Source organism: Nyctereutes procyonoides, unplaced genomic scaffold, assembly GCF_905146905.1.
Source record: "Nyctereutes procyonoides isolate TBG_1078 unplaced genomic scaffold, NYPRO_anot_genome, whole genome shotgun sequence".
Classification (NCBI taxonomy): domain Eukaryota; kingdom Metazoa; phylum Chordata; class Mammalia; order Carnivora; family Canidae; genus Nyctereutes; species Nyctereutes procyonoides.
The window spans coordinates 67,964,609-67,991,031 of record NW_026575142.1 but is presented as its reverse complement, the minus strand read 5'-3'; the positions used below and the strand labels follow the sequence as shown (position 1 = coordinate 67,991,031).

Here is a 26,423-nt window from a genome sequence, read left to right as displayed (position 1 = left end):
AAATTCCTGCACTGATAGATACGCTATGAAGTAGTTTGTGAGTTTTTAGAGGATTGTGTAAAATAAGATTAGTGTTTAGAATAGTGCACTGAAAGCACTCAATAAGTGCTATTACTATTGTCATCTGACAAAGAGTTATGAGGTATTATATACACCAGGCACTGTGCTAGGCACTGGGGATGCAACTGTGAAGCGAATTGATGCAGAGCATCATTGATGCAGAGCAAATTGATGCCCTCCGAGAGCTCAGGGTTTGGTGAGCTCTATCTACACAGTCCCTATTTCATCTTACCACCTCTCTTTTTATACAGCTGGAGTTCACAAGGCCATACGGCATCCTCACTATCCACAGTAGACAGGTAATTTCATGGTAATATGTATAAAAGAGAAAAATGTTTCCCTAATGCACACTAACATGAAAGTTGTGATGCTTGATATAGTCACAGATGTGAAAAAAAAAAAAAAACCTAATGCTTTATCACTATTTTTACCTTCCCTTTCACACACAGTTGAACTTACTTTATAGAGGCTATTAAAATATTAGGCTATTTTCTCCTTCATTAAGCATAATTTCCTTTAATTTTTCATTAACATTTTTGCCTGCTTCTCTTTTTGAAGATTTAATGGAGCTGTTATGTATAGTATCATATCGAGTTGAGATGTTTATCAATATTTTAAATTTACATTGTCTCATTTTCCTAATTAAATTATTTTTTGTTTGTTTTCTTTTTCTTTTCACATGCAAGTGACCGACCAAGGAACTTATATGCATTAAGTCACTGCTCTTGGGAACACTGATATGAAATTAAAAGCCAATGTCATATAGTAGATACCTCTAGACAACACTTCTACATTGCTTGATTTTTTAAATTGTGAACATGGATTACTTTTATAATTTAAAACTTAGGGAAACAAAGTAGCTCTCACTGTGCCACTTTTCTTATCAAACCCTTGCTATTGATATTGGCTTATCAATAGCATGCATTAACATACATCCAAGCACTGTCCCATGAACACTCAAGGTCTTTTACCAACTCTCCTCCAAAGCAGATTGAACAAATATGTTTCCCTGCTATGAAAATAAGAAACATAAGTTTCCATTTCCCAGAAACTCTTGGAACACCTTATGGCAAAACCCACAATTCATACATGTGTCTGAAATTGTAAATTAGAAATTAAGTCATCTGTCCATAAGCTTTACAGGTAAGAGTGCAAATCTCAAAAAAAAAAAAAAAAAAAAAGCTTGAGTTTCTAGTCTATTAGTCTATTTCATTATCTTGTTAGAGTTGTAATGAATATATTTACTATCTTATTATCTTAAGTCCCTAAAGAAAAATCAGTTTAAATCAATTGTGTTTGATTATCACAAGATTATCAAAAAGAAGGAATTCTTTTTAGCAAAACCAACATTGCACTGTCTTGAGGAAGCTCTGGCTTGATTTCTTGACTTTACTTTAGAATTCCTCAGGACAGAAAAAAAAAATTATTATTATAGCACAGTTCCTCTTCTTGAAACAGGAGAAGGAGATTTAAGCATAGGCATTGTTTCCAGGGCCATCCAAAATGAAGACCTAGATTTTAGCTCACTGTCCTTGGCTTACACCACATTACTGGGCTATACCTCCACTTGCTTCACTTAGTTCACCTATTTATATCTCCTCTCAAATGTGGACACATTCTGCACAACCAGGGATTGCCGGGAGCCCGATGTGGGACTCAATCCCGGATCCCCGGATCACACCCTGAGCCAAACAGGACACTCAACCGCTGAGCCACCCAGGTGCCCCTATGCAATTTATTTAAAAATATATATTATTTTAGAGACAGAGAGGATCTCAAGCAGACTCCCTGCCAAACATGGAGTCTAACTCAGGGCTGGGTCCCCTGACACAGAAACCATGACCTGAGACCATGATCTAAGGGGAACCCAAGAGCCAGTCACTGGACTGACTCAGCCACCCAGGCATCCCACTACACTAATTATTTAAACATGAGTTATAAGATACTAAATCAAAATGAATTAAATTTAAACATTGATTATGTACTTAATGAAACATTAAAACATATAATTGAAATTTCATAATTATTAGTAAAAAATCACAAGTCTGATATGTCAGATTTTCTTAAATAGTACATACACATTTATCATACTACACACAGGGGACGTCTGGGTGACTCAGTGGTTGAGCATCTGCCTTTGGCTCAGAGCATGACCCTGGAGTCCTGGGATCGAGTCCCACATGGGGCTCTCTGCATGGACCCTGCCTCTCTCTCTGCCTGTGTCTCTGTTTCTCTCTGTGTGTCTCTCGTGAATAAATAAAATCTTAAATACAAATTATATTGATTATAAAACTTATTACTACTTCATATGTCAAGTAGTTTAAAAATATTAATATTATGGATTTAAATTTATGCTTTTCATACTTATTATTATTTCTCATTCTTCTTAGGGTTACAGAAATATTCATAACCATAAGGGGTATAGTACCAACTAAAACAACCAAAACACATTAATGCAAGGTTGCCAAGGTCACAGATTCAGTATATGGGCCTTGCCCTACACTTCAAATCTTAGCTGCTGGTCTTCAGGCTCTTCTTTTTCATATTTATTTTCTGTGGCAAAGACTCAAGTGTGAAATTTAGGATAAGGTATTCTGGGCAGAGAAGAGCCAATCAGTAAGAACAGTAGGGAATAAATCATAGACTTTTAGTGCTAGAGAACACCTTAAAATCAGTTTCTGCCCACTTCATTTTCTAAATGAGGAAAAGAAAAAGAAAAGGAACAGATACTGGTGGCAAGGAGATTATTAAGGTATCCTTTTTAATAATCCAGGAAACATGATTTTATAGTCATGATCAAGGACGTTAACAATTAAAAGGAAGACTAATGTGAGAGGCAAGAGAAACAAAACTGAGTACCATAATTGTGAATTTATTCTGTAAATGACCATATAAGGGCTTTTGGTTACAAACAACAGAACCAACTCACTAGAGCTACTTTTAACAGAAAATGTGAATTATTCTCAGAGGCTAAAGCTGTTTGAAAGGGCAAAGCCACCACCAGATTGCCCACGGTGCCCCGGAAACAAGGAGCACAGACACTACTAGCAACCCTCACCTCTGATACCACGGAGAACTCGGTGCCTCTCAGCCTGACTCTACGCAACACCTCCTTCCTCACAATGCTCTTTTGAATCAAGGGCATTCCTTAAGTGCTGCTAATGGCACAGTCTAGGGCACATGCTGGGTGTCTGAGATGTGAGAGAGAGTAGGACCGTGATAGATGATAGATAGATAGATAGATAGATAGATAGATAGATAGATAGATAAATAGATAGATAGATAGCCTCCAGCTTGCAGACCTACAACTCACAATGTGGGAAATTACCAACATTTATCAACAGTGTACAAAAAAATTCTGGGATATACCGAATGCTGACTATGATGCTCATGCAAGTTTTCTTTAAAAAAAAAAAAGATTTTATTTATTTATTCATGAGAGGGAGAGAGAAGCAGAGACACAGGCAGGGGGGAGAAGCAGGCTCCATGCACGGAGCCCGACGTGGGACTCGATCCCGGGACCCCAGGATCAGGCCCTGGACCAAAGGCAGGCACTAAACCTAGCTGAGCCACCCCGGGATCCCTAAAGTTTTGTTTGGAATAATGTCCCATTCATATGCCCCCAAAAGTATTCACTATAAAGCATATGAAAAGTCAGATGATTCCTTTTTAATTTCTTTCTTTCTTTCTTTCTTTCTTTCTTTCTTTCTTTCTTCTCTCTCTCTCTCTCTCTCTCTCTCTCTCTCTCTCTTTCTTTCTTTCAGATAGGTTCTATACCCAATGTGGGGCTAGAACTCACAACCCCGAGATCGAGAGGCACATCGCACCCTGGATCAACTGAGCCCAAAAGATAATTTTTAAAAACTAGTGAGATGCATCTATTATGAGGTAGATGATCAAATAATTTCTCAAATCAATGGGACTTTCATTTAATAGAAATAGGCCATCATATACAATTAAGAGTATGTGTATAGATCTTGATACGTGTATATATATATAAAGTTATATATATATATAAAGTAATTTTTTATAAATTATAAAAAGTATAAAAGTAAAGTTATATAGTAATTTGTAAATAGTCATTAATATTGCCACAACTGAATGATCCATTTTACCAAAGGAATAGAAAAGTAACTTTAGGCCAATGAATCTAGAAGACTTTAATCAAGCTTCATGTTTTTTCTCAATGATAGAATTTCTTGCCACATACACATTTCTGTGATTTGATCATGATCACTTATTGAGTTAATACTATATTTTAACCATTTCTCGTTGTTTTTCACACAGAAATTCCTTTTCCATAGTAGCTTTTGCATTTTTCCTATAAAAGTATGTTTTTAGAGCCTTATTTACAGTGCCTTTTGTAACATGTGTATTTGCATTCTCATATAACGGATAGCTCTTGGAACAAGAAGGAATCCTAGAGATGTTGGGTCCAAACCATTATTTTACAGATGAAGAAACTAAGAGTCAAGAATGATGGGTAACTTTCCCAAGGTCATATAGACAGCCAATGATAGAGCTGACTAAAGAATTTCCAGCCAACTTTGTTTCTGTTAGGACAGGCACTTTGAGGCAAATATAGAGGATTGTTTTATAAATACAATTTCTAAATTAAATAAATAAATGTAAATAGATATATAACTTTCAATAAAGCTTCAGGTTTATCTGATATGAGATGGTTCTGGTACCAATGTTGTTTGGCATTTTTGTGACCTGTTTCTATGTTATTTTTAAAACACTATAATAATGGATGAAGAAAATTGAAAAACTCCAAGTAATAAAAAGAAATTAAAATTATCCATAGTTCTACTACATAAACATAAATGCATCTGAGGTTAGGGTGTATTTACTTCCAGTTGTATTTAAGCCTTTTTGCATTTCTTTAAACTTAGTTGTTGCCATAATACATATTTACTTATTATTACCTAAGCAGTTGTTTGTGGTAGTATCCTGCTTTTTAATTATTTTAAGGGCTAAGCACTCTATTTACATTTAGATACAATCCTTACTTACTTAATATGTAGGAGAAACTTATTTTTTTTATATTTTGAATATATATAATCATTTTAAAGTAGTCTTTATTAAGGAATTTGTTCTTCTACATAAAGACTCATATCATGGTATCATTTATAAAAGGAAACTGGATTCTGTGTATTTGCCTATCTTTTATAACATCTATTCCTATCTATGATATACTCTCTCTTAGTAACTTTTTGGAAGGAAAAATAGGACCCTGATAATTTTTTTACATTTCTTGACTCTTAGTAAGGTTGAACATTTTCCCATGTATCTCTTTACTGGCTGTATTTTCTGCCATATGAATATAAACATTGTTAAAAAGTACTTATTTTGATAAAATCAATGGATTTTTATATTGACACAAACTTTAACAGAAATTTAAAACATTTGAACAAGTGCATCAAAAGTTTGCCATATTTTTAATATACATATCAAATTATAACTAAGTAACAAACTTTAAGGGAAAAAATCCTAAAATAGTGCTGATGTAATATTAATACCTAATTATAAAGGGATCAATTCACTTAGAAGATGTAATAATCCTATATACATACACACACACACACAAACACATACAAACATATATGGACCCAACATTAGAGCACCTAAATATATTCAGCATATGCTAACAGATTTGAAGGGAGAAATCGACAATACAATGACAGCAGGAGACTTCAATATTAGCTAGGTTATCTAGACAGAAAATCAGTAAGAAAACATTGGACTTGGGACACCTGCGTGGCTCAGCGGTTGAGTGTCTGCCCTTGGCTCAGGTCGTGACCCCTGAGTTCTGGGATCGAGTCCCACATCAGGCTCCCTGCACGGAGCCTGCTTCTCCTTCTGCCTGTGTTTCTGTGTCTCTCATAAGTAAATAAAATCTTTTTTTTTAAAGGAAAGCTAGAGGTCAATCAATATTCCTGGTGAAATGAAAATAGAATATCAGAGAGGCACCTGGGTGGCTCAGTCAGTTGAGTGTCTGCCTTGGGCTCAGGTCATGATCCCAGGGTCTTCAGGTCGAGTTCTGCATCAGGTGCCCTGCTCCTCGGGGAACCTGCCTCCCCCTCTACCTCCCTCTCCTTCTGTCTCTCATGAATAAAAAATGAAATCTTTAAAAAAAAATCAGAGAGAAATCTGCACTTCACATGGGAAGTATTAGTCACAGTAGCCAAGATACGGAAAAAACCTAAGTATGTCTATCAACAGATGTATGAATAGAGAAATTCTGTTACAAACAGGTGCATGTGCACACACGCAGTGGACTAATTCAACTATGAGAAAGACAGAAATGCTGCCACTTGCAGCAAACATGGATGGACCCTGTGGGCATATTACGCTAAGTGAAAAAAGCCAGACAGAGAAAGACAAATACTGCATTATATCAGTTAGTATGTGGAATCTTAAAAAAAAAAAAAAAAAAGTCAAACTGTGAAACACAGTAGTAGAAAAAGTGATTGCCTGGGGCTGAGAGGTAGGGGAAACAGAGCGAGATTGGTTAAAGGGCACAGATTTCCAGTTTTTTTTTTTTCCAGATTTCCAGTTTTAAGTCAGATACAGAATGAAAAATACCAACATTACTTATATGTAAAATGTAAGAAAGCCAAACTCAGAGAGAATGAGAGTAAACCAGTGGTTGCCTGGGGAGGACGTAGGGAAAATGGGGAGATGTTGCTCTAAGAGAACAAACTTCTGGTTATAGGATAAATAAAAGTTCTGGGGATGGTATGCACAGCATGGTGGTTATGGTTAATGATACCATATTATGTACTTGAAAGTTGCAAGAAGAGTAGATCTTAAATGTTCTCACCACAAGAAATGATAATATGTGACATGATGGAGGTATTAGCTAAGGCTATGGGGGTAGTTGTTCTGCAATATTTAAGTGTATCAAATCCACAGGTGGTATGCCTTAGACTTACATAATGTAATGTTTCAATTATATCTCAATAGAGCTGGGGAAAAAAAAACAGGGATAAAATTTTTATTTTTTAAAAAAAAGGATTTGGGTATTTCCAAATCCTCTCTCTTTCTCTCAGAGGAGATATTCAAAGTTTTGGATTACTTTCCAAAATTATACATGCATAAGAAACAGATTTAAATTTAACAGACCTATTGTTTTAAAATGCTGCGTAATATTCAATTCGTTACCTAATTATATTTAGGGGTGGAAGAGAAGTAATGATCTCTTTTTCATATTGTCAGCCTTTCAGATCTCAGTATTTATTAGACTTTATCAGCTCTACATATTTATTGAACTTTGGCTGTGTGCCTAGGACTGAGTTGGGACCTGGATATAGAGCTTAGGGCAGGCACTGGAATAGGTAAGAACTTAAATCTGGGGTTCAAATTTTTAAAAAGAATAACTTTCTGGGAATATAGTGGGACCTAACAAAAGTAAATGCCCAACCGAACAAACTAATGGTTTATTTTTTTCCGAGATAAGTACATGTTTATGAACCAAGAAAAAATAGAGAAGCCTAACTGAATATATAACCCACTTGATTTATTTTTAGCATGTCTCATTGCTAAAATGTAAATGTCATCCTGACTACCTGGCCCAAGAACTTAGGCCAGTGGATATTTTAAGTAACTGTTAAAAGTACATTTATAAATAGAAGTCATTTGTTCCTGAGAAGCATACACAGATTATCCTATCTTGGATTTATATACATTCAATTAAATCAGTGAAATAAATTCTGATCATATATCACTATCTCTGCTTCCACTGGTCATTCAGTTAAGAACAGACCTGAAGGATGCCTGGCTGGCTCCACTGACAGAGCGTGTAACTCTTGATCTCTGGGTTGTGATTCAAGTCGTACGTTGAGTGTGGAGCCTGCTTAAAAACAACAACAAACACAGACCTGAAACTTCTGCTGATAAAATTTACTATATGGTATTGCTCATAAAATCAACAGACGTTGCTCCCCTCAGGTACCATGCTCTCACCACAAACCTTAGATCGCACACTATACCTGCATATGCCTTTTCTCACCTTTGAAGACTCCCCTTCCTATACCTCTACCATAGAACTTAGCAAATTTTCTTTTATTTTCCTGTTTACTATTTTTTTTCCTACTAAATTAAGAATTCCTTCCATACAGGGATATTGTCCCACCCCCAAGTATGATAAGTGTTCAGTACTAGTAGGTCATTGGTAAACGTCTGCAGGCTCTAGAAAACAAATGCAATCTATGTCCAAAGATAATAAGGTTATTGTGACATATTGTGATGTTATATAATCTTGAATGTTATCAATTCCTTGATACACAATTTTATACATAGGCCATGAAAAGATATCCGGTTCTTGGATGCACCCCATAAAACGGAAGGAGCTATTTTATAACAAAAAATGTATGAAATCACTTTCTCAGGGATTATAGGAAGACAAGCCTCAAATAGATTACCCATAGTTGTTTGCATCGGTCTGACAATCTGAAAAAAAAAAAAATGTTAAGTGGAAAAAAGATGCTTAACCAGAACACTCCTAAAAAGACTAGCTTTTAAGCAGGCAAATAATGTTCAATAGACTTTCCGAAACAAGATTCTGAAATAAAATCAACTCAGTATTTTCAGAAATTTTGAAAAGTGCTTTATAAAACACATTCCTTCAGGATATGAATACCCAACAACATAACTCTCTTTCCATCTAACTCATTTCCATCTTTACTCAGGGGTGGATCCTTTAAATTCGCTTTGTGACAAAGATAGAATCCCACTGCTGGGTGGTCAGTTAGCAGTTACAGAAGGTACTTACAAGCTTCAGGGCCCAACTGCATCCTGAACTTTATTAAATATTGTCACTCTGAGGAATTGACATCTAAGCAGATATCTCAATAATAGGAATGAGACAACTAGGATGCAAAGCAGGGGGCAGAGTGCCAGGCAGAGGAAATAGCACAGAATGTGACACATAGAAAGATCCCGAGGCAGAAAAGCCCTAGTACATCTGATAGGAGGGAAGCCAGTGTGGCTGCAGCATAGAAGACAGGCGGGGAGGACAAGCGGTGATCACAGAGGCAGGCAGCAACAGCCAGACTAGCCTAGAAAAGGACTTTGGAATTTATTTGAAGATGATATTCAAATTCACAGATGACTGATTGCCTGAGCCCCTGATCGCTACCAGGTCACGACCTTCCATCAGATACACCCCAGGACCAACAACCATGCCCAGTCATCTACGTGGACCACACTTTTCTCGTAGGCAGATCCACCAAGGACACCAAAATAACATTCAGTTCCCCGGAGAGCACAGGAATTTTTAGAAAATGGAATGTGCCCGATTTTAGGCAATAAAAATCTCTGGTCAAAGCCCCCAACTTGTACCTTTCTGCAGAGAATCTTTATCTTTCCTACATTCTCCCCACCACCACCATCACACCAAGCATGTAAAATCAAAAAGAGCAGAGACCTTATTGTCTTGCCTCCCTCCTTCATCTCCCAGTATAGGCCAGGTGTATCGGTTGAATGAACGGATGAAGTATTAGAAACAAGTACTGAAGGCATTTGCATTTGTCTCAAAGTGGCCCCATTTTTTTTTAATTTTAAGATTTACAGAAGAAGCACAGAGAGCTATTGTGGTTTCTTTGTTCCTTCTTGGTTTCTATCTCTTAGTGTCCTACTTAAGGGAAACTGTCCTGTACAGGGAGGCGGGGGGACTAAATATTGGTTCCATCACTTACAAACTAGAGGACTGCGAGCCAGCTGCTCTGGGCCTCGAGAGTTTCATCCTAAGACTGAGCTTGTTACTACTGCTCAAGAAAGGAAGGATGAGTCAGATGTGGTGGGTTTGTTGTGGTTTGTCACCAGCTCTAAGATGTACGATTTTATGAGCGCAAGTCAAAAGCCAGGAAGAAAACATCAAAACCTACAAGGTAAAACTTTGAATTATTTTACAGATGGCCTGAAAACAGATTAATTCAGTGGTCAGTTTGGTTGATATCTCTGGGATTATTTCTAATCGCCCATAAAGATTTGCTTTTAACCTTATACCCTATACATTCACCCACAAACATACACATCCTTTTCTGTTTAGAGTCATGTGCTTAAGCGGTAGCTACAACAACAACAACAAAAGATACAAAACAGTGACCTCGAACTTGAATGCTTGAAATACCGTTGAAGTGTTGCCCTTCACATGAATGTTTCCTTCCAATTCTGAACAAGAAACACATGTTCTCCTAAAAATCTCATTATCAGTCCCAAATTATTGGGACTATTTCACTTCCTTGAATCAGACTCAATCTAAATGGCTATCTTAAGGCTCGAGATTATACGTGCCAGGTGTTTTGAGGCCGTGTCCAGTAAGTTTGGAGCTGTTCTCTTATCACCTCCCTAAAACAGTTCTTCCAAATGTTTTCCTTTGGGAATCCCTGGTGGTAATTCTGCTGCTGGAGTTTTTTGCCCCATTCTACACCCACCCTCTCCCCCATGGGAAATCTGGATTCAAATGCTTTTTCTGCTATCCTTGACCCATTGAAAGAATTATTTTATCAGGTGGCATTTCCCTGTTTATTTTTATTCATGTGTAATAAATTCCTGGATTTTATGTTATTTGTAACCCACTAATTATTTATTTGGATGTTAAGATTGCCCAGCTTTAGCCATTGGGAGATACTTCAGGCGGTCCCCTGTGTCTTTCTGATCAGTCCCATCATTTTTGAGCGCTTCCTTAGCTTCTCGCACAACCGACCCGCCTTGTACTTCACTGGTCCCAGCCTTGGAATCAAGCTTTTCTCCAAAGAGCCAGCAGAGTCCAGGTTCCTTTTTATTGGCGAACGAGGTGGGAAACCAAGACTTGGATGCTAGGTAGACCACAGGCATGTCACTGATTGAGCTATAGGAATCTCTCTGTCTCTCTCTCTTATTTTGCATGACACATCAGCTAGCATTTACATCCTATTGCATGTCTGGCTCTAGAAGACCGAGGATTTTTATTCTCTTTCTCGGGCTGTCCATTTTGAGCCAGGATGCCCCCCAACCCCCCGCGGCTTTGCGCATCCTTGGGGACCTCCAGGCTGGGGAGCCTGCAGAGGGGACCTCCTGCAGAGGGGACCTGGGGCTGGGGAGCCTGCAGAGGGGACCTGGAGCTGGGGAGCCTGCAGAGGGGACCTCCTGCAGAGGGGACCTGGGGCTGGGGAGCCTGCAGAGGGGACCTCCAGGCTGGGGAGCCTGCAGAGGGGACCTGGGGCTGAGAAGGGGGGCCTCCAGGCTGGGGAGCCTGCAGAGTGGACCTGGGGCTGGGGAGCCTGCAGAGGGAACCTGGGGCTGGGGAGCCTGCAGAGGGGACCTGGGGCTGAGGAGGGGGCCCTCCAGGCTGGGGAGCCTGCAGAGGGGACCTGGGGCTGGGGAGCCTGCAGAGGGGACCTCCTGTAGAGGGGACCTCCAGGCTGGGGAGCCTGCAGAGGGGACCTGGGGCTGGGGAGCCTGCAGAGGGGACCTGGGGCTGGGGCGCCTGCAGGGGGGACCTGGGGCTGAGGAGGGGGCCCTCTAGGCTGGGGAGCCTGCAGAGGGGACCTGGGGCTGGGGAGCCTGCAGAGGGAACCTGGGGCTGGGGCGCCTGCAGAGGGGACCTGGGGCTGAGGAGGGGGCCCTCCAGGCTGGGGAGCCTGCAGAGGGGACCTGGGGCTGGGGAGCCTGCAGAGGGGACCTCCTGTAGAGGGGACCTGGGGCTGAGGACCCTGTAGAGGGGCCCTCCAGGCTGGGGAGCCTGCAGAGGGGACCTGGGGCTGGGGAGCCTGCAGAGGGGACCTGGGGCTGGGGAGCCTGCAGAGGGGACCTGGGGCTGGGGCGTCTGCAGAGCCCCCCACCCCCACCCCCACCCAGCGCGGGGTGCAGGGCGGGCCTGCGTCCGCCAGGGCCCGCTGTGCGGCGCCCGCAGCCGCGGAGCCCCTGGAGCCCGGGGCGCGGCGGCGCTCGCCAAGGACGCGGAGGGAGGCGGCCGCGCTCCCACTTCCTCCCGGCGCCGCGTCTGATTGGCTCCCGGGCCCGGGCCCCGCGGCCCCGCCGCCGACCCCGCCGAGACCCGCCGAGACCAGCCGAGACCGCCGGCCCCGCGCCCCCCTGGCCTCCGCGAGCCGGGCTGCCGGGCACCATGAGGGCGTCCTGCGTCCTGCTCACCGCGCTGGCCGCCCTGGCGGCCTACTACGTCTACATCCCGCTGCCCGGCTCCGTGTCGGACCCCTGGAAGCTGATGCTGCTGGACGCCACTTTCCGGAGCGCGCAGCAAGTGGTGAGACGCGCCCCGCAGCCCGGAGCCCGGAGCCCGGAGCCCGGAGCCCGGAGCGGGGCCCCCGGACGCGCATTTCTCGAACGCGATCAGGCGGTCGGGCTTTTTTTTTTTTTTTTTAAGGTTTTATTTATTCATGAGACACAGAGAGAGGCAGAGACAGAGAGAGACGCGGAGACACCGGCGGAGGGAGGAGCAGGCTCCCTGCAGGGACCCCGACGCGGGACTCGATCCCGGGACCCGGGGTCACGCCCTGGGCCCAAGGCGGCGCTGAACCGCTGGGCCACCCGGGCTGCCCCTCCCCCAGCCCCGCTTTTTAAAAAAATTTTATTTATCCATGAGAAAGCCTGAAAGAGGCAGAGACCCAGGCAGAGCCTGATGTGGGAGTTGATCCCGGGACTCCGGGGTCACGCCCTGGGCCAAAGGCAGACGCTGAACTGCTGAGCCGCCCGGGCTGCCCCAGGCGGTCGACTGTTGGGGTGGCTCGGGCTGCGCTGCGCGTGTAGGGTGTCGCGCTTCCCTGCGGGGGAGGCAGGTCTCTATCCTCAGGCCCCCCGCTTCCTTGCGGAGGGGGGGCGGGGGCAGGTCTCTATCCTCAGGCCCGTGCTTCCCTGCGAGGGGGGCAGGTCTCTATCCTTCCCCGCCCGCCGTGCTTCCTTGCGGGGTTGGGGGGAGGCAGGTCTCTATCCTCCTGCCCGCGCTTCCCTGCGGGGTTGGGGGGAGGCAGGTCTCTATCCTCAGGCCCGTGCTTCCCTGCGGGGTTGGGGGGAGGCAGGTCTCTATCCACAGGCCCGCGCTTCCCTGCGGTGGGGGCAGGTCTCTATCCTCAGGCCCGCGCTTCCCTGCGGGGGAGGCAGGTCTCTATCCTCCCGCCTGCGCCGGTGGGGTGGCCGTGGAGGTCTTGCCTACAGCTGGACAACTGCTCACCCGCTCCGTCGGTCCTTACGACACCCCACCCCCCCCCCCGCCAACCCCTCCTCGTCCTTGGTTTGCAAGGAATTGACATTTGCATTTTGCATCCCCCCCTCCCCCGTCCTCGGTCCCCGTTTTCTTTCCTGCGTCGGGGCTGCAGAGCGCGAGCCCGGGTTCCAGGGAGGCCTGCGGGCGGGACCGGGCGGATCTCCGGCGCCCCACCCCCAGGCCCCCTGCTCGCGGAGCCCTGTGCTGCGGGGCAGCCGCGGGGGCAGAGCCTGGAGCGACAGCTCGGAGCTGGCGCTTCCCGCCCGCAGCTTAGTGGCTCAGGCCCGGGAGGAGGCAGGAGGCCGGGGCGCGGGGGCGGCAGGTGCGCAGGTGCACCTGTTCCCTGCCTGCCCCGCAGCACTTATTTTATGCCCTCGATTGTCGAGGAGATAATCTTCGCCGGAGCCAAGGGCCTCCTGCCTGCCCTGGCGGGGTGACGTTTCTATTATAGGGTGCGTAGGAATGTCTTTTTCCCCCATAACGGCCTGCACTTTGTTCAATAGTAAGAGACATTAATTTTAGTGCCAGAGAATCTAAAATCTAAAGCACAAGCTGCAGCCAAAGCTGGGCCCTATTATTCTAACCCTCCTTAATCTCAGGTTATTTTGTAACCTTTTTTTTCAGGAATGACTAGAGAAAGAGAAGGGGGGGGGCGGATCATGATTTTCCTAGAGGGTTGATGTTCCTTTTGTCCTATCAAAAGGCCCCTTAAGTAGGCCCCTTAATCCCTTGTAGCGCTTTCCTACCAGGGATTTTTTTTAAATTAATTTTTTAAAATAATTTCTTTTCGAGTGATCTCTACATCCAAGGTGGGGCTCAAACTCATAGCCCCAAGATCCAGAGCCACATGCACCACTGACTTAGCCAGCCAGGCATCCCAGGAATTTGTTTTTCTTAAAACCAGCCATATTTTGCACCCCAAAGTCCCCTGTTGTCTGGTAGGGATGGTCTATGAAGTTATAGATCCCCTTCCTTCCCTCCTGCTGTCTGTCATGCTGACATGGTGGAAGAATGACCATCTCCTTCTCTAGCGGTTTTTTTTTTTTTCTCTCAAGAAAGGCAGTCTTCCTGTAGGAAGCCCTGCAGTCCCTCTCTTCCTTCCAAAATTACGCAGTTTGGGAGTGACAGTGGTCTTTACCTGGGTGGGTTATAATGACCTTCAACAGTAAGAAGAATAAGAAAAACATGAAAAAAGAAACTGCCATGTTGGCTGCAGAGATCATTCTCAGATTTCAGGTCACCAAAGGAGTCCTCCCCATCATGTATAATTTGGGAAAAGCCAGTTTTGGAGAAAAGCCATTCTTCCCCAACTATAGGGTGGCAACCCAATCAGAGGCAAGGCCTTTGGACCCTGTGATCTGGTGTTTGGGAATGATACTATGTGTAGAGCCCGGTCACAGAGATAAATGAGGTAGCCAAGTATCCTCACTTGACACTGTGGCTGGAGAGTGGGTTTGCACAGAAGTGGCTCTCATCTCTTTTCTTCTAAGCTGTGAAATACCAGAAAGATCATTCAGACCACATGGAAGCACATTCTACCCAGTAAAGCAATTTAGTAACATCACTGTCACTTCAAATTGCCTGGGGGAAAAGGCAATGTGACTTGACACACTGTAAGTATGTATGAGGCTGCCTGCTGGGTCTCATCCCAACCAGGCCACCCTCTGGCTTCGAGGCCAGGCAGTTTACTAACCTTCTCTTCTCCTCTGTTTTGTTCCTGTAAAATAGGGTTGACATCTACCTTACAAGGTTTCTATGAGCTTCAGTAATGTATTTTTTTAAAAGATTTTATTTATTTATTCATGAGACACACACAGAGAGAGAGAGGCAGAGACACAGGCAGAGGGAGAAGCAGGCACCCCGAGGAGAGCCTGTTGCAGGACTCTATCCCAGGACCCCGGGATCACGACCTGAGCCAAAGGTGGACGGACCCTCAAATCACTGAGCCACCCAGGTGCGCCCCCAGTAATGTATTTAAATGCCTGGAACTTGTGGTTATTCCTCTCAGAGTTCTTTCGAAGTTCTGCTGTGGATTGTGGAGAAAATCTGGGAGATTGCCCAACTTTCTTGAAACAGTAAAACAAATGTAAACTAGAAGCGACTTATCTCCTTGAAACCTGGAGCGCCACCACTAAATTGCATGGCATCAAGTTTGTTACCCAAGCAATTCGCTCAATTACAAAAGCCAATGAAGCCACTTCAGCGGGGAAGCGTGGCCTACTTCTTAGCACAGCCGGCACGTGCCCAGCATCAAGAACTATGAATGCTACTTTTATTCCGTGTCATTGGCAAATGCTGCACCTCTTGCCCACTCTTATCTCCTGTATCTTATGCAGATGAGTCAGATTATTGAGATTTTGTTCATTGTACTCCCCCCCCCCCCGCCTTGGCATCCTCCAGTATTACCTAAGAAGAAGCTACCTGAGATCTTTCTCTAATGTCCATCTCAAACCCAGATGCTGCATTAAAATCACCTAGGGAACTTTAAGAATCCTGATGCTCAAGTTCTATCCTATACCAGATTTATGCAGAATCTCTGGGAGGTGAGTCCCAGGCATCCAGTAGTTTCAAAAGCTCCCCAGGTGATTTCTGTGTGCAGGAAACCTCGAGAACCACTGCTCTTTAAGGTAAATAAAATGCATTGCAGATGAGATGATGTATAGCCCTTAAATTGTGCTGGTTATATTGGACACATGTCGCTGGGAATGAGCCGTTTCACATCAGCATGGATTAGTTTATCGGATTAGTTGATTGGCAGTTTGACTGTAAGAGTCGAAGGGCATAAAGTACTAGGTAGGCAAATTTCAGTGTTAGAGCAAAGCCTTCGTAAGACGTGAACTGTGGAAAAGCGCAAACAAAAGGCTTGGGAGTGGCAGTGGAGAAGACTGGTCAGCAAGAGACTGGAGGGACAAACGCAGGGAGTTTGGGAGGTCCTAGAGACTGATTTTTAAATGCTGTGCAAGGAAAGGTTTTTCAAAATGGTAAAACCAGGACAGGTGAAGATACTGAGAAGTGTACACTGCTGAGTTTGGCAGTATGCGTTGGAAGCAGTAGAAATATGTTTATTCTTTGACCCACCAGTCCTTCATTATGAATTAAAGTCACCAGTGATACAGGCAAAACTATAGCTGTAAAGATGGAAATATTTTACAGGGTCAGAAACCTTGCTCAACTAGTCCAAAAGCACTGCTTTTTTCTTTCTTTTTTTTTTAAAGATTTTATTTATTTTGAGAGAGAGAGGAAGAGAATTTCAAGCAGACTCCACCCTGAGTGCAGAGCCAGGCATGGGGCTTGATCCCAGGACCCTCGAGACCATGACTTGAGGTGAAATTGAGAGTTGGTTGCTCAACAGACTAAGCCCCCCAGGCGCCCCAGCACTGCTGTTTCATAAGAAATATGGGGGAACAGTTAGCCACCTTGTTTTCTTTCTTTTCTTTCTCTTTTGCAGCATTATTTTTAAAAAATGAAAGCAAGAAAAATAAAAGATTACATAAATCATGGAACATGCTTTTTAAAATACTGTACAGTCAAAACATTTAGGTTGTAAAATAACGTTAAATGACCTACGAAAGACTTGTACTGTATGTTAAGTGGGAAAATGCAACAAAAGAGCATATATATACCATTATCCCATTTATAATACTTGTATACCAAAACACACATAAACATATGTCTATATCTATCTAAACTCAGAGAAAAAGCAGAAGGGCGTAACTTAATATAGTAGTGCTTTTTTTTTTTCTGGGCCATAGGGTTATATCTTCAATTTTCATTTCTATATTTTCTAGCTTTTCTACAATGAATATGTAGTGATAAGAAATTATTTAAAATTTTTTGTAGGTTTCCTACTTGTAAAGAGGAATTGATGTGCATACCCCCCCCGCAATGTGATTCCTATTTTAGTAATTGTTCTATAAGAAAAGCAAATTTCTTAAAAACAAAACAAAACAAAAAAAGGCATCCTGGATCCCCTGATATAGCTATCACGGTGGCATGCTTCATGGGGGGGAGGTTTGGGAAGATGCCAAACTGACCTAAAGGAACCTATAACTTGATGGAATGCAGAAGACACATTAATATACAGCTATTAAAAAGGTCGTTGCAGGTGAGCATTACTGAAGAGGCACAGTTCCAGAAGCTCAGAGGAGGGAGAGGTTATGCACGGTTTAGAGGAAGGTAAAGATGGTGGCTGAAGGCATCAGGTATCTAGAGGGAGTTCAGAGCAAGGGCTAGGCTGGGCTGAGCTTACTTTGATCATTTCTCAATTTACTAGTTCCTCTACAATGTATCTTTTTTTTTTGAAGATTTTATTTACTTATTTGTTTATTTGTTTATTTATTTGAGAGAGAGAGAGAGAGTGGGTGCAAGTTGGGGAGGAGCAGAGGGACAAGCAGACTCCAGAAGGAGCTCAGAGCCCCATGCGGGGCTTGATCCCATGATGCCGAGGTCATGACCTGAGCCGAAATCAGGAGGGGGCTGCTTAACCAGCTGAGCCACCCGGGCGCCCCTCTCCTGCGTATCTTTTTAATGACATAACTGCAAAACAGGTTGTTGAAATCGATGTTTTTGCAGAACTTTTCCTCCTGTTCTTAGGGATAACAGTGCTGTTGAACTAGTTGAACAGGTTTTTCACCTTGTAACGTGTCCCCAAATATCAAAGTGCATGATGCGCTTTCGGGCTGTGCGGGTGAGGGTTCGGTCCCGCTGAGCTGGATGCCTTGCAGAACTCCAATTTGCTAACCTTTTACGTAACCATTTGTGAGCTGGAACATTTGCTACTGTCAGGTAAATTCGACCCCAAAACATGGGTAAATAATAAGTTTTGGCCACCGCCTTGTAGACTTGCTACGATACATATTTCTTCGTGTACATTAGAGATTTTGCCAATCTCGATCATTTTTAGCTGACTTGATGGAATTTTTATCAATACCTGGTAGCAGACAAGCTTTACGAATACTTTCGGGGTGGGCCCCTGGGTGGCTCAGTAGGCTTAGTGACCAACTCTTGATTTTGGCTCAGGTCATGATCTCCGGGTCATGGGATCGAGCCCTGCGTGGGACCCCGCGCTCTGTGTGGAGCCTGCCGAAGATTCTCTTTCTCTCCTTCTACCTCTGTCCATCTCCCTCCTTTCTCTCTTTCTAAAATCAATCCATAAATATTTTTTAAAAATTAAGGTCTGATTGAATCAATTGATTCAATTGATTCTGATTGATTTTAACCGGGTGTGTTAGACAAGGCCTGATTAATAGTTTTCCTTTTTATTTTCCCTAGAACTACAAATATAGCCCTCAGCACAAGAATGCTATAGCACTTTATTTTAGTGGGAAGTTCTATTTCTAACGTAGGACTTGGGCTTGACCTGAAGACATTTCTGTGAGGTGCAGAAGCACGATAATTGTTCTTAAATGGTCTGCTAATGCACAATGACTTCTTTTTTTTTATCTTTATTTTATTTTTTTTAATTTTTATTTATTTATGAGAGAGAGAGAGAGAGAGAGGCAGAGACACAGGCAGAGGGAGAAGCAGGCTCCATGCACCGGGAGCCCGATGTGGGACTCGATCCCGGGTCTCCAGGATAGCGCCCTGGGCCAAAGGCAGGCGCCAAACCGCTGTGCCACCCAGGGATCCCACAATGACTTCTTTTAAAATACTGAGTATGTATTTCCACTGCCAAATGAAATGGCGTGTGGGACCATTACTTATCTACCCTGTTTTATGTTTAAAAAGAATTAAGAAATGTAATTGAATTTCCAAGTGGCAAACCTAGCTGTAGTCTCTACCTAATTTGTGTCCAAAATTTTAATAACCTATCTTTCAGGGTTTCCAAAATAAAATTAAAATCCTACCCTTTGGAAGTCATCACTCATTCAAAAAATATTAACTGAACACCAGTGCTGAGAACTGGCAAAACAAAATGAGAAAGACGCACACCTAATCTTGAGGCATTTACAGTGGGGTGAAGGGGAGATAAGTCTATTTATTGGTGGTTACCCAGAGGGTGTTCTTGAACGACAAGAGTTACAGACAGAGGCCTTATGGGTTGCTCTAATGTCGACCCAGGCAGAGGGCATTGAGGACTGTTGCCCTTTCTCGCTGGCATCTAACCTGAGTTATCAAGGTTGATTGTTTGCAATAAAAAAAAACAAACCCTAACATCTCTAGAGTATATAGCGAGGCTTTACTGTGCCAGATACTGTGCTGTGGTTTTTGCATGTAATTCATGGAGTCCATCCTATAATTCTATGAGGTGGATGTTCTTATTCCCCTCATCTTACAAAGGAGGAGACTGAAATGCAAAGAAGAATCACTTGCTCAAGATGACACAGTTGATGAGAGGTAGAATCACGATTCAACTCCTGCCTGCCTCACTGTGAGCTGAAGAGCTTAACCACTGCACTAGCTTGCCTTTCCGCAGGAGCCAAGTGGAGGAGGTGGGGAGGGGCCGGAAGGAGGTTGGAAGAGCATTCCAACCAGAAGGGACATGCCAACGGGACAGGATGATGGCTGGGGAACTAGAAGTGGTGTAGACCTCAGAGAGGTAAGGCTGGAAGGAAGCGCAGGCGGGGTAGTGAAGGGCTCTGTGGGCCGAGAAAGGAGCCACTGAGAGACTTTTAACAAGGAAATCGCATAGCCAAGTCCGTGTTCTAGAACAGTCTTTCTCAGTGATAGTGTAGAGACTGGAGCTTAAAGTAAATGGAGGTGAGAGTCCCCTGAGGAAGTAATCCAGAAGAGAGGTGAGAGCACGAACTTGCAGTGAAGCTGACAGACTGGCTGATGGGCTGAAGGAGAGAAGGGAGGCAGAGGTGGCTCCTGAGGCAGAGCCTGGGTGCGGGCATGGACCATCACGATGGTGACCCTCATGGAGGGAAAGCAGATCTGAAAGTGAAGATAGTAGAGTTTGGGACCTTGTTTTGCGTGGCTATGGGACTAGTCCAGGACAGCTTTTTGTAAATAGTTTGCATGTACAAGACCAGAGCCCGAGAGAGAGAGAGAGAGAGAGAGAGAGAGAGAGAGAGAGTTGGGCTGCAGACATGGATTTTGGAGGGTCGATGAATGAGTGGTGGTGCAAGTCATGGGAATGGATGTGCATGGAGTGAGAGTAAGCTTGAAGAAGCCTATCAGGGACACCCCAGTGGGTACCTGGGTCGACACAGGAAGAGGAGGTGAGCCCTAAGAGAGAGGAGACCCTGATGAACCTCATCTTTTTATTAAATTTTACATTCACACAGTGCCCCAGCTTTTACAAAGGGTTTCACTTATCTCATTTTTTTAAAAAAAGATTTTACTTACTCATGAGAGACACACAGAGAGGCAGAGACATAGGCAGAGGGAGAAACAGGAGCCCAATGCAGGACTTGATCCCGGATTCTGGGACATGCCCTGAGCCAAAGGCAGATGCTTGACCACAGAGCCACCCAGGCATACATCATTAAAAAAAAAAAAAATTCCGTTTTGTGACACCACCCAGGCATCTGACTCTTGGTTTCAGCTCAGGTCACGATCTCAGGGTCATGGGATCAAGCCCCACATCTAGCTCTGTGTTTAGTGAGGAATCTGCTTAAGACTCTCTCTGCCCCTCCCTTGCCTCTCTCTCTCTCTCTCAAATAAAATAAATCTTAAAAAAAAACAAAACCTTGTGTTTTACTTTTTTTTTTTTTTAAGTACACTGTCTTGCCCAATGTGGGGCTTGAGCTCACCATCCCAGAGTCACATGTTCCACCAGCTGAGCCAGCCAGGCGCCTCACGCTTCATGTTATTTTTATAATGGATCACCGGCTGGCATAAATGACGTGCATTTATCAAGTGAGGAAACCGGGGTTCAAAAAGCTCAAGGACATCCTCAAGATCACATAATTAGTGCATCCTGGCAAAACAGAGACTAGAATCAACTGTTCTGGCCTCCTACTTTCCTGCTCTCCCTTGCTGAGTCCGGCTGGCCTGAGAGCAGAGTCCTCCCTGGTGGAGTTTCCCGTTTTGTCTCGGGGGCTGTGTTCGTGACCCACCTTTTGTGGCTCCAGCCGTGCACGTGGGACTGCTCACGCTCACTTTGTCACTAGGTCCCTGAATCTGCACCTTTTTTTTTTTTGAGCTCCCACGTTTAAATTAATCTAGAGTAGTCTTTCCCAATCTTTTTTTCATGCCGTAGACTTGATTACATTTCTAAGCGTGTGCCAGGGGAGAGTGGAGGAAATAAGGAGGGAATCAGTCTGCATGGGCTTGAGTGCTAGAACTCACAGGATTTATTTATGTAGAAGATGATACAAGTGGTTCTCAAGGAGGATATGCAGGCTGATAAATTTTGAGGAGCTATAAAAAAAATGGGTTTGAGTTTTTGTCTCCACGAAACACTTCAGCATCCATGTCTTGCGGCCCACCTGTAACCCATTTGGGGCACACCTGTTGGGGAGCTCTCTTCCCTGCAGTTTATAACTATTAATTTTTTAAAAAGATTTATTTATTTATTTATTTATTTATTTATTTATTTATTTATTTATTATCTATAAGAGAGAGAGAGAGGCAGAGACACAGGAGGAGGGAGAAGCGGGCTCCATGCCGGGAGCCCGACGTGGGACTCGATCCCAGGACTCCAGGATCGCGCCCTGGGCCAAACCGCTGAGCCACCCAGGGATCCCCAGTTTATAACTATTTAATTACAAGTTTGTTATTATTGCTATTAAACATAGATAGATAGTCCCCAAGTGACATGTATCTAGGTAGTCCTAGAAGTTACTGTCCAAACCAGCACGTATTTAAGAGTGATAGAGGCCGCTTCTTAATGATCATACCAGGACAACTGTTGGTTTTTTTTTTAAAGATTTTTTATTTATTCATTCATTAGGACAACTGTTTTAAACCAGAATTATTCTCAAATCTGGACAGAGAGGCTCAGTCCACTTTTATCTGGCAAAATCAAGTCAAAGCTGTAGAATGATTCCTGGGCTCCTTATTCTGCTCAGATCTGACCGGGAAGCCCTCCAGGGAGCCGCCCCCACCCCTTCCCTCACCTCTTCCCTCACCCCCTGTCCCCCTGGCCCCATTTCCGTACTCGGCACCTGGCACCTGCCCGGCCAGTCCCACACTAGTGAATCCAGCCTCAGAGTCCCCACAAAGTCTGCACACTTGTGTATCTGACAACTTTCTTCCTGTTACCTCTGCCCCCCTTTGCCCTCCCACCCGCGGACTTTGGCTAACGTCCCACACATCTTTCAACACCCACTCAAAAATGATCTCTTTTGGAAACTTCCCTTTTTTCCCAGTCAGCCTTAATCTCTCTGTCCTTTATGCTCTGCTGGCATCCACGTGTGTGTGGCCCCTGCACTTCTCCTTCCTTAGCTTGATGTTTCTTTATGGACAAGCTCCCCGCCACATGCTAGGCTTTCTCAACCATCGTAGACATAATTTCCCGCTTACCTGTTTTAGGGGTTGGTTCTGGTTTGAAGATCCTTCATCATCAAGAAATACAGGAACTCATGGTTCTGCTTACTTTATTTGCCCCAAAGAGCAGACTTCGTGCTTCCATGCGCCTCTGACTCTGAACTTACCCTCAAATGGGTTATTTTGTTGTTGTTGCCCTTTGCAACTGCTTTTTGCAAGCCTCACTGTTCTTGGGTTTCTAACTTCCTCATACTTGTTGCAGATTGATGCTTTTTTTTTTTTTAAAGATTTATTTACTCATGAGAGACAGAGAGAGAGAGAAAGGCAGAGACACAGGCAGAGGGAGAAGCAGGCTCCATGCAGGAAGCCCCATGTGGGACTCGATCCCGCGTCTCCAGGATCAGGCCCTGGGCCGAAGGCAGGCACCAAACTGCTGAGCCCCCCAGGAATCCCCTGATGCTTGTTTTTGAATTCATAAGGACTTTACCTGCCGGCTTCTAGTCACGCATTAGGCCATCCCCAGTGAATTCCCACATCCCCTCGATGTCTGTCTTTCCCTTTTCCTCTTGAACAGATAATCGCCAAATGCTTCATGCAAAATTAATTTGACCGGCCGTCTTCTGTGCTGGCTGCCCCATAACAACGTCCCTGCTTCTGGGGTCCAAAATACTTTTTCTTTGGCTGTTCTGAAGCCTGCTCTTCCAAAATGCACGATGTTTATCTCCCTCCTCCTAGTTTATGCCTCACTTGTGAGGGTCACTCGGTCCCTGCTGGCAGGCCCTTCCATTTCATGTGGCACAGCTCTTCCCTGGAAGTGAGAAGCAAGTCCGTGGCGACAGTAATTCCTATTTCCTTGACTTTCTTAGCACACCGGCTCAATTCTGCTTGTAGCCAATGATCTGCTTTTAATAGAACAAGATGACTGGCAGAGAGGGGAGTAATGATGGGTCCATTTGCTGAATAATAAACGCAAGCACCGGCAGGGGTTACTGACTACTGGCTGTGAACCAGGTCTGCTGGACTCCACAGCCCTTCCCACGGTATTCCGCAGCTTCGTATTATGATTGTTCAGTCTTCCCTCCTCCCGTTCCTTCCCCTGCACTCTGAAATGATCCACATCCAGAAAGCATCACACGGGGAGGTAGCATGTATTTACAAAGTTCAGCCCTAGAGGATTTAATGTATTATGCCTTCAAAATTTTAGTCCTGGATTTTAATATATATGCCCATCGAAGAGGTTCTGTGGTTAGATGAGGCTGGGAAAGAATGAGTTCCACGGAGAGCTAACCAGGATTTCTCTCTCTCTTTCTCTCTCTTTTTTTAAGATTTTATTTTATTTATTCATGAGAGACACACAGAGAGGAGAGAGAGAGAGAGGCAGAGACACAGGCAGAGGGAGAAGCAGGCTCCATTCAGGGAGCCTGACGTGGGACTCGATCCCGGGTCTCCAGGATCAGGCCCTGGACTGAAGGCGGTGCTAAACCGCTGCGCCACCGGGCTGCCCGGATTTCTCTTTTTCATTGTGAAACAGTTCAGAACACCCACCATACTAATGTGTATTTTGAATCTTAGACTATGCAGCGAGTCCCGAATTTACAGATCTTTATTTTGCACACACACAAAAAGCCCTTCACAATACTGTTTTTTTTTTTTAATCAAGTTTGGGGGATCATTTTCGTAGTGCGTAAGAGCATGGATTTTGGGGTCGGGGAGATCTCTGTTCAGATCCAGACTCTGAGCTGTTCTAGCCATGTGGCCTTGAAGAATGTATTTAACCTCTGAGTTTGTTTCTTGATCATGGACATGGTTGTGAGACTTAACCCATATGGTATGAACACTGCATGAGGCGATCTGCATAAAGCTTTACTGGTTGTTCGTCGTCATTATCACGCATTAGGTGATATGTTAAGGACTTGGGGCAGTACCTGGCACAAGAGATATGTATAGTCCAGGTCTGATTTTTGACAGCTGTCGACAGTATACTCCAATAGTAATATGGCTGTTTTGATACTCTTCTATTTTCACTGTTATTCTTGTCAGTCTGCTATTGCTCTTACTAGCAGACTGGATTTCTGCACTTAAGATGCAGATCCTCGTGCGTATTGATATGCCCCTTATAGAGGTATCTCCTTATGGATAGCTCTTCACTTGGACTTCTGTTGGCTGTGGCTTCTTGGTTTATTTTTATTTTTATTTTTATTTTATTTTATTATCATTATTATTATTGTTATTTTTTTTTTTGGCTGCTTGGTTTAACTCCCAGCTTTGGCACTAACTCATTGTGAAACTAGTTGGGCAAGTCACTTGAACTCTAACCTTAGTTCTGTCTTCTAGAAAAGTGAGATAATGACAGTGCTTCCTTTGAGGCTTGTTATCTGGACTATATGTGATTGCACGTATAACATGCTTAGCACAGTGCTTGCCATAAAGCAAGAACTAAACACTTCCTCCTGTGTTTAAAGTTTTGAAGTCTGTAGGCTTAGTTTGCCTATGTTCTAACCGAATAGATCTATGAATCATCATCATCATAGCTAACTCCTACTGTTCTAACCATTTTATGTATAGACTCAGTCTTTATAACAGTCCTGTCAGTACTATTATTATTCCTGTGTTGTGAATGAAGGAACAGAGGGGTTGCGTATCTTGCCCACGGCACACACCCAGAGCCAAAAGTCTCATTCAGGCTCTCTGCCTTTGGAGTTGATGCTCTAAAAGTCAAAGAAATTGAATGTCTCTAGGCTTTCGCTGTCTTATATCAAAGATCTCCATTGGAGTTTGCCAAGGTAGCAATTCCTTTTAGACTATCATTATCACCTAAAAAGAGTTCCTTAAGACTTTCGGTGCCTAAGGTACCGTTGGGGACATGACATTTTGTTATATAAATTAAAATCCTTTATTTGAATTCTGTCTCAGTGGTGGGCCATCTTGCCACATTGTGAAAGTGGTGAAGAAGGACTTGCAAGCAGGGTTGATCTTATTCTCAACAAAGGGCTTTGGATTTGCTCAAATGATTGCCGTCTTTTGAGCCTAGAGATCTAGCTGGGAACTGTGGAAAAGATGACTTTGACTTCTGAAGTTATAAAAGGCAGATGTCTTCAGTTGGCCCCCACGAGAGAAGAAAGGCACGATGGCCTCTATCATTCGTTAACAGCCACACACTGGGCACTGGGGTTATAGGAATTCTCAAAACAAACGGCACTTGGCCTTCCTGGAACTACAGTCCCGTGCCAAAAATACATGGCAAGAAAATGGAGTGAATATGGAGAAATCTGTTGGCAGGCTGACAATAATTGAGATCCTGTAAAGACATGAAATCCCCTAAAGAAACAATGTTGAACGAGAAGAGAGTAGTTTTAGGTCTGGGAAGAGGTGATGCCAACAAAGGGGACAGAGCAGTCAGGGAACAGCGAGGAAAACTGGGGAAATAGAGTGTCAGAGAAACCAGCAAAGAGAGTAGTACCAGGAGAGGGTGGTCAACTGAGTTGGATTCTCCTGAGAGTTGGAGGGATGTGAGGATGGAATGGGGCCCATCAGCTCTACATCCTCAGTGTATCAGCCACAAGACATACTCCCAAGCAACTGTGGATTTTTCGTTTCAGCGTCTCAACCTGTAACCTGTTGGAATGATTCCAAGGATGTCTGCCAAAACAAACGTTATGACTGGTATTGTTCATCATATTAAACTATCATTTCTGACAGGAAAGAGCCAAAATAAACTTTGCAGCTTATGATTAAAACCTGAGATAGGGGTTATTGATAGACAGTGCTGAGGTACTAAATA

General features: G+C 43.9%; 1 protein-coding gene across 2 annotated transcripts in view; it reads left to right on the top strand.

Annotated features, from left to right (window-relative positions):
• The first annotated feature begins 12,112 nt into the window (after positions 1 to 12,112).
• Positions 12,113 to 26,423, top strand: part of NCEH1 (neutral cholesterol ester hydrolase 1) — a 58,469-nt gene continuing 44,158 nt past the window's right edge. For both annotated transcript variants that reach the window (XM_055308568.1, XM_055308567.1), the window contains exon 1: positions 12,113 to 12,310. In XM_055308568.1, the coding sequence (XP_055164543.1) occupies positions 12,173 to 12,310 (138 nt within the window). In that variant the 5' untranslated portion in view covers positions 12,113 to 12,172. The remainder of the gene's footprint in view (positions 12,311 to 26,423) is intronic.